Raw genomic sequence first — 9,419 nt, 5'->3', positions numbered from 1 at the left:
GCCATTCAAGAAGCAATTCATTGGAGCTCAGGTCATTATTTGAGAAGATTGTTTGTGATTCTATTGTGATCTAACTCAAAAGTGTGACTTGAAGCTATTTGGGGAAAAATAGCCATGCTATTAAATGATGGAATTTTGCATGATCATAGAGTTATGTTTGGCTTATATGGTAAGAAAAGGATTGCAATAACTAGCCTTTTAATTAAATTTGACATGTTTAAAATGTTGACAATATATTTTCCTATTATTTTTTTTATCTGCCATATGTTTTCATCTTCAATAATAAATAATATTTTTACTTTGTCATCATTTTAGATTTGATTCTTAGTGATGAAGAATTAAAGGAACTAACTTTAATTGAGATTGAGCAAATACTGAACAATAATGGGAAAAGCCTACGAGATTATCCTACGATGCCATTTCCATCACGAGATACCAACCATCTTAGAACGCAAAATAAAATGATATTTGATGAGTTAAATTATGATCGTGTCATATTAGAAGGCCAACACAATGACTACCTCTCAAAATTAACTGCAGAGTAAAGGAGGGTATATGATAAGATCATCAATGCTACAGAAAGTCAACATAGACGTGTATTCTTTTTGTATGACCATAGAGGTACAGGAAAAACTTTCCTTTGGAAAAGTTTAGCTTCCGCACTAAGATCAAATGGACAAATAGTGTTAATTGTTGTATCTAGCGGCATTCCTTCTCTGTTGTTACCTGGAGGTCAGACTGCACATTCTAGGCTTGCCAGACCATTAACTCCAGATGAGTTCTTTACTTGCAACATCAAGCAAGGAAGTCCATTAGCAGAATTAATTGTAACAGCTAAGCTAATTATTTGAGGCGAAGCTCCTATGATGAGAAAATTTTGCTTCAAAGCATTGGATAAGACAATGAGAGATTTGATGAGGTCCAATGATGATAAGAACCTACGATTGCCATTCGGAGGTAAAACAATTGTCTTCAGTAGGAATTTTAGGCAAATCTTGCCAATGATCCCAAAAGGAACAACACAAGACATCGTAAATGCGTCTTTAAACTCCTCATACCTATGGCAACATTATGAAATATTAAGGCTCACCGTAAACATGCGATTGCAATCTATGACTACAGATAGTCAAGTAGAAGATTTAAAGCAGTTTCCTAAATGTATTCTTCATGTTAGAAACGAAAAATCTAAAGGAACCTCTGATAGATGTAATATGACAAAAATATTGCCTGAATTCCATATCACTGATTATAATGATTATATTCAAGGAATTATTGAAGCAATATATCCTGATTAAATTGGTAACATGGCTAATGAAAGCCACTTAAAAGGTCAAGCAATTTTAGCTCCTACAATTAATGTCATAGATGAGGTGAATGATTACCTGACTGCATTGAACAACAATGAATGCAAGACGTATGTTGGTTCCAATACATGTGTTTCCGAGGGAGGTGTCAATGCAATTGAAGCCATCCACACACCGGAGTTTTTAGCAATAATTAGGTTCTTAGGGGTTCCAAATCATGAAATGAAGCTAAAGGTTGGTTGTCCTGTTATGCATATTAGAAACATTGATCACTCACCAGGGTTTTGCAATGGTACGTGGTTGATAATTACAATACTTGGAGAAAAAGTCATCGAGGTAAAATTGTTAAATTCCAAAAATTATGTCGATAAGGTCGTCATTCCAAGAATAACGCTCACACCGTCAGATGTCAGGTTACCATTTAGATTCTAAAGGAGACAATTTTCTGTGATGCTTTCTTACGCAATGACAATAAACAAAAGTCAAGGACAATCCTTGGACCACGTGAGTTTGCTACTCAAAAAACCTATTTTCATACACAGGCAACTTTATGTTGCCATCTCAAGAGTGACAAATAAAAAAGGGTTGAAAATTCTAATTACTCATGATGAAAACACAGACAAGGTTGAGAATGTTGTCTACTCTGAAGTCTTTAGAAATATATGACAATGCATTTAACATCAGGTATTGTTTAAAACTTTCATGATTTATATATATATGAATTTTTGCTCATAAAAAGCAATTTATTCCTTAGATCACATTGTTGTGACTTCATTGCCAATCACAATGCTATATTTCATCAAAATTATTTTCTTATTGCAATTTATATCATAATGTGTAATTTTCTTATATTTAGCTCAATCTTACCGATCGAGCGAGAACATCAAAATCTTCAATTTTAAATACTTGAAATCTTGTCACATGAGATATTAGATATCTTATCATTAAGGGATTAAGACTCATATTGTTCACTTAGGTAATCTTACTCAATCACAATCATCAGAATATATGCCATCTATTTTTTTCTATTATTCATATCATCAAAACATTACTAAGGGATAACAGAATAATATCAACTTCTTCATCTATCATTTTTTTCTTTATATAAATCGGTTCTTAGTACTTTAGAATTTACATATAGTTTTCTAAATCATAATGGTGCTCTTCGATTTTCAACACCAAATAAAAAACCAAATACGTATTCACTTCATCTTATCATATACTACATTTGTATTATCTACGCATAACGTGAGTGTCTTGCTAGTGTATATATATATATATATATATATATATATATATATATATATAATTTAATTTTGATGCATTGTCACTGTAAAATAATTTTACACGTGCATTCAATTACGTTATACCAGCAAAAATAATTACTTTTTACATTGATTGCGTAAATAATTACTTGCATAACTGTGTAAAATATTTTACACTGTCAATACATCAAAATTTATATATATATATGAGAAAGAGAGAGAGAGATTCTTTAATTAATTATTAAAATAATTAAATTTGATATAAAATTAATCAATATCTTTTATGCATACTAAATACACCTCCATACAATAATTGGTTGGTGGATGAAAACTTTTTTAATTCATGTAACATGATTGGTTTAAAGTAAACAATAAAGAAAAATGAAATGATTTTTATATGTTTTGTTTTAATTTAAAAGAATTTATTGAAATGAATATGAATAGATATAAATAACAAAAATAATAGTACATATAAAAAGTTAGTTATTAAATCGGTTATTAAATATTTTAGCATATATTTTATATAAATAATAAAAAAGTAAATAAAAATATAAGAATTTAGATAAATAAAAAATAAATTTTTTTCCAAAAAGTTTAAAGAATTATAAAAAACTTAAAAAATATTTGGCATTTGAATAATAAATTTGCGAGAGAAATAAAATCCTCCAAAAGTTGTTTCTCTAACAAATCCTAAGAAACTGAGAGGATATAATAAGTGTGTGATGAATAATAGTGTGGTACCCAGTTGGCTGTGGAGAGCAGAGACGATATAATAATAGTAATAATAAATGAAAAAAGCGAAAGCTGGGTGAAGAAACAAAGCAAGTTATTCTGGAATTTTCCCTCCGAAGAAGAAGAAGAAGAAGAAGAAGAAGAAGAGAAATTATGCTGCGGAAACTGGTGACGGTGCCGGGGAAGAAGAAACCGGGCACAGTGCCGGTTTATCTGAACGTGTACGATCTGACTCCCATTAACGGCTATGCATATTGGCTTGGCCTCGGTGTCTATCACTCTGGTGTTCAAGGCAATCTCCTAACTAACCCTACCTTTGGCTTTCTTCTTTCTTCAATTTCTGTTTCCTAATTCTGTTTTTTCTGCGAGCAGTTCATGGAATCGAATATGGTTTCGGTGCGCACGAGCACGATACGACGGGGATCTTCGAGGTTCAGCCACGGCACTGCCCTGGCTTCACTTTCAGGAAATCGATATTCATAGGAACAACGGATCTGGGCCCCAAAGATGTTAGGGCTTTCATGGAGAAGCTTGCTCACCACTACTCTGGCAACACCTACCACCTCATCTCCAAGAATTGCAACCACTTTTGCAACGATGTTTGCCTCAGGTTAACCGGAAAATCTATCCCTAGATGGGTTAATCGACTTGCTAGACTCGGTAACCAACACACAATGCTTCTTGCATTTCATTTTCTGCTCGACTCATGATAATTCAAATCCTATGTTTCTCATTCTGGATTTCAGAGATATAGCTAAATGTGTTTTTTCCCATCTGCTTCGGGGGAGTGCATTCATGGTGTCAAAGTTTGCATGACCTAAAGGTCTAAAGTTCCATTTTTGTTTATCCAATAGAATGAATTTTAGCATAAGGCCAATGAAAGCTTATGTAAAATATTCACGCAAAATCCAAAAGAAGTTTTTGCGCAAAGGATTGTATTAGAGATATAATTATTCATAAGGAAAATGGTTTTATGACAATACCATTATCCAGTCCCTAAAAGTTAGGGTCTTTTTAATCTTCACATGTCAAAAGGGTAGTTTACCCTTCAGATTAACCTTTTCTTTCTCGTAGCTCTTACTTGAATCAACTCATTTGTTAATTGATTAATTCTCATAAATACTATGTTCTGATATGCACTTCTTGTGTGATTCATGTTTTTATGCCCTATCTCCAAAAATTAATCTAGAAATCCTGAATACATGTGAGTGAGATTTTGATCTAAGAGGGCTTGTTGAAAGGATTTAGCATTTACGATCATGTTATGATTTTTAAATTGAAGGTCTTCTCTGCAACTGTGTTCTTCCTCCGGGGCTTAACGACACCAAGGTTCGACAAGTTACATCAGAAAAGGTTCAGGAAGGAGAGAAGAAGAAGATGAGGAGTCAATCAAGCAGGTACGAGGGTTCCTCCAATCCTCCATCAGTGCCACGAGGTTCGGCGATTAAAAGTAGTAGCCAAAGACATTGCCTTCCACCATCTTCGTCCCTGATTAGTGCTCCTTCGGGTTCAACCTTAACAGTAAAGTAAATCGATTGCAGCACTCAATTCAAAGTCTCTATGCCGTGAGGTTCGGTGATTAAAAGTAGTGGCCAAAGGCATTGCCTTCCGCCATCTTCATCTTTGATTAGTGCTCCTTCAGGTTCAATCTTAACAGTAAAGTAAATCTATTGCAGCACTCAATTCTTAAGTCTCTGGAATATGTAGGGCTTTAAGGAACTATGTGAAATGTGAGCAACCTAGGTTTGAACAGGGTAGGAAAATTGTTCATCTTGCTCTCCATCTTTCTGTTCTGCCATAGTGGCTATAGCTACTATGTAATGGTTGCTTTGTTTTGTCACTGTTATTTTTTAAATGCTTGCTTTCTTCAGTTCAGTGAATGAAGAGTTCCTTTATCTCTACATAGGTTTGTCCTATTGGGATTTGGGTCTTCTAAAGTTTGAATTTCATTTTAGAGAGTAAAGTGTGATCTTCTACCCTTAAATAGTTTCTCTTTCATATTTATTCTTAATCCCACCTATGAAATAAATGGTGAGAGATTGTACTTAAATTTCCAAAGTGAAATTCAAACTTTAAGGATCCAAATCCGTCCTATTGATATTATTCTTAAATCACTCTACAGCACGGAGAAAATCTTAGCCAAGCAGATTCTATCACTGTAATCTTTTAGGCCGTCAAATTATAATTCAAGTATTCAACCTACGTAAAAGCAGGGAATCATGATTTGTCTTTGTATTGTAAAACGCATAACATCACATGTCTAAAGATTGAATGTGGTTAAATATATTTCGTATTGGGTAACAAATGCTCAAAGTTTCTATAATGCTCATTTTTATTTATATTCTATATAAGTTAAATAAAAAAAACAAAGAATTAGGGGTTGTTACTTGTGAGTCTTGTTTAAATTGTAATGCGTAAATGCTCGTATTTATCTTTGATTTGACGGGGGAATGGGGTGGGATTTTTATGTAATCAAAGAAGGCATAAATATCCGAGGATGAGATTTTAGAGGACCAGATGCTCTGGCTTCCGCTTTAATTTATATGGTAATGGGCTTTAACATAATCAATTGGACAGTAGTAACCATGAGATGTTAAAGTAGCAAATAGAAGTTCACCAAAAAAAGAAGTAGCAAGTAGAAGATTTTCAATTAAAAGAAAAACAACCCAAAGAGAATTTTTTTTTTTCGATGAATTGGACAACCCACAAATTTTTTGGTTATACAACACACCCACTCACACACACTAAAGGTTCTAACCTGAGATGTGGCTTCTGTGAGGCCAACATATTGGCCATTGGTGCAATGCCTCGGCCACAAAGAGAACGCCTTATCTAATTGGTTGACTACATTAAAAAGGATTAGGCCCAACATATAGGCTGGAGTAAGGCATATAAACATTTAGGACAGCCCACTAGCTAGAATACAATAATGAATAAAAACTAGTATCCTTTATCTTCAACAGTTTTTGTTGAGTAAAGAATGTTAAAGGGCTAATTTTTTTAGAGATGGATAACATGTGTTATTCATAAGTATGGATAGACTGAGAATTTTTTAATGTAAAAATGAAAATTCTGTGGGTCAGATTTTGTAATGGAATTTTTTGGATATATCAGTCTGACAGATTTCTGATTTAAAAAAAAATTACAAATACAAATTTAATCATAAGATTTTTTTAATTATTTTCTACAATTCTATGATACACTCGTCATGTTTATAATATAATAATACACATGTTTCTCTAATATTAAAAATAAAAAATAAGTGTTGACTGCAGATACCAAAAAAAAGTAATAACTGAATTTATTATTACTTTTTTAAAAATTTAAACTGTAATAATGCTACATGAACAATTATATCTGTACAACCATTCAACAGTTTAAGATATAAAAAATTTTTATATTTAAATTAATGACCAAAATATATGTTTTATTTGTATAAACATAGTTTGTTTATTAAACATTTTCATTTAAAGAATTTAACTAGGAATATATGTTAGATTTGTCCAACTCTTTTTATTCCACTAGAAAAATTTTAGGAGATTTTCACTTTGAGGACTGCTACTGCCGGCCCGTCGCCCGAGCTTTGGCAGCAACGACCCTCCATTATTTCCCTTTTCAACCTCTAATACTTTTTTTTCTCTTTTCTTTGCTTTTTCTGATCCCACCTACTTTTCTTATTCTTTTTCTCTTTCTCCATTTTTTCTCTTTGGTTTTCTTGCGCTTGGCATCCGATTTTTTTAGATCTTAAAAATATTCTCCTTTTTTCTAATTCCTTACTTCCCCCTTTCTTCCACTTTCTCTTCTCTTCCTACCTTTATTTTTAGTTTGAAGTCTTTTTTTTCTGTTATTGTTTTTTTAATTTTTTGATTTTTTTTAGTTTCTACTTTTCTCCTGCCAAAGTTCTCATTGTAGACTATTTTTGGATCAGAGTTTAGTTTTGTATTTCTGATTTTAATAACCTATCTGTAGTAGTTTTTTCTATCTTTTGTAATAGTGCTGTTGGTTTCCTTTATGGTTGTTGATGGTGAGTTGATGTTACAGATCTTTTCAGATTTATGAGGAAGATTCTACAAAAAAATATTTATATTCATAGAAAAATTTTTAGATTTAGAAAATACTCAAATCTATATAGAAAAGAAGATATATATTACTGTCTTGTAGTATTGTGTGGAGATCTAGAAATAAAAAAATTCAAATTTATCCCTAATTCTATTTTTTAAGATTTTTAGTAATTAAATATTATATTTTTTAGCAGATTTTAGTTTAATACATAGAATATTTATCTTTTTGTTATTGATGTAAAACTGATATTTCTATGAAATTTGTATCTGTTGTTTGGCCTCTTTAAAAATGAAAAATATTTTTTTCATAAAAAAATTAGGAACATATATTAAATTGTGTTTTTTTTAACATAAGAATACTTTTTAAAATTATTAATGAAAAGAGTTATTATAGAAAAATATGTAAAATTTAATGTTTAATGTAATTGTTGTACATTTATTAAAATAAAATGTCTTAAATCTTCTACAAATAATAATTTTAACTCGTACTCTTAGTACTCGTATTAGCTAAATTCTTATTTAAATTGTGAGGATTAAGCTCAAACTTGAGAGAACTATAAGTCACATTAGCGTTCAATTATATTTGGTTGGTATTGTGTATTATTCTACTATGGGCCTGTTTTAAATTTTTGAAAGAAACAAAATGTCTTTAACGTTTTGTGGGAGGGTGACTTTTTTCTTTTAATAAACAAAGCAAAACGGCGCTGACGAATTGAATTAATTTTTTTTTGAAATTTTGCATGAAGAAAACGTCAGCGATGTATTGTGTATGTATTTAATTTTTAATTGTCACAAAGAAAAACGCCAGTGACGTTTTGCTTGAAGATATATTTTTAAATTATTTTTTGGTCAAAACGTCGTTGACACATTGCTGAAAAAGTAAAAACGTCAGCGACGTTTTGTGAAAATGTCAGCGACGTTTTGTGTTGGGGGAAATAAAAAATATAAAAGTAACTATAAAAGAAGTCCTGGATTGTGTTAAAACGTAAAAATGGAGTATGAAACTAAAGTTTAAGTGAAGTAATGAGAGTGAAAAAAATTTGTGAGTGAGTATGATGAGTGTATAAAATGGAGGTTATATTAGTTTAAAAATATATTACAATGGTCAGATTTTATCTCATTTATACATGAAGGTATGAGTTTTTTATGTGAGAATCCATGTGTTATTGTTGTTCCTTTTTCAATAACATATGAAGGACTTAAGAGTATACTTTCTCAAAGTGTAGATCATCAAGTGCAAAAAAGAGTCATAAATATTCTATATAGACAGCCTGTGCTAGTATTTGGTGGTTTCAGCCAATTTCAAATAATGCATGTGACTGATGAAGCTAGTATGCAAAGAATATTTTTTACCTATCATCAAACTAGAGCACAGGTCTCACTTATCGAGTTGTATGTTGAGTTCGAAGAAATCGATGATGTTGACTTTCCAGAACCCAACATAAATTGGGTGGGTCATAATACTGAAAGCGATGAAGAGTTTGAAGGTAATTATGAAGTTGTTGGTCCAACTGAAGATGTAGAGGAAGATGAGATAATGGTTGAAAGAGATGTGGCTGATGATGCAAATGCACTAACCGGACAACATCTATATGGAGAGCCATCTTTTATGCATGCTTTGAATCTTGATGTCATGCATGCACCAAAATTTCCTGAATATGTCAATACATGTAATTTTTAATATTAGTAATATTATTATTTGTTTTGCTTTTATGTTAGTATTATTTTCATTTTTTAAATTGTTATTAATATCTATTGTTCTCATTGTTATTATTAATAATTGAATATTATTTAGATTTATTTTGTTTTATTATTGGTGTAGCCCCAACTGTTGTAGCTGCCAGTGAATTTGCCGTTGGAATGGAGTTTAACTCTAGAGAGTCTGTTATTGCATTAGTTAAAGAGTACATCATTCGAAGAGGAGTTGATTACAGGGTATATGAATCAGAACCAACAACATTCTATGCTAAATGCGTACAGTACGGAACAAGTTGTGATTGCCTTATCAGAGTTAGTCTTACGAAAAGACAATATTGTTGGGTGATAAGGAGGTACAA

At 31.5% G+C, this 9,419-nt stretch overlaps 2 protein-coding genes across 2 annotated transcripts; both read left to right on the top strand.

The window, feature by feature from the left end:
- Nucleotides 1–1,304: 1,304 nt before the first annotated feature.
- LOC140175706 (uncharacterized) lies at nt 1,305–1,736 on the top strand. Its single transcript, XM_072204244.1, has one exon. The coding sequence runs from the start codon at nt 1,305–1,307 to the stop codon at nt 1,734–1,736; it is 432 nt and encodes a 143-aa protein (XP_072060345.1).
- Nucleotides 1,737–3,119: 1,383 nt separating this feature from the next.
- Nucleotides 3,120–5,202, top strand: LOC112715962 (deSI-like protein At4g17486). The gene is made up of 3 exons (XM_025767804.3): nt 3,120–3,593; nt 3,674–3,961; nt 4,584–5,202. The coding sequence occupies exons 1-3, from the start codon at nt 3,455–3,457 to the stop codon at nt 4,829–4,831; spliced, it is 675 nt and encodes a 224-aa protein (XP_025623589.1). The 5' UTR covers nt 3,120–3,454; the 3' UTR covers nt 4,832–5,202.
- The last annotated feature ends 4,217 nt before the right edge of the window (nt 5,203–9,419 follow it).

The sequence above is a fragment of the Arachis hypogaea genome, chromosome 10 (assembly GCF_003086295.3).
Source record: "Arachis hypogaea cultivar Tifrunner chromosome 10, arahy.Tifrunner.gnm2.J5K5, whole genome shotgun sequence".
Lineage (NCBI taxonomy): Eukaryota > Viridiplantae > Streptophyta > Magnoliopsida > Fabales > Fabaceae > Arachis > Arachis hypogaea.
Note: the sequence above shows the minus strand (reverse complement) of the source record. Positions and strands in the feature narration are given on the sequence as shown.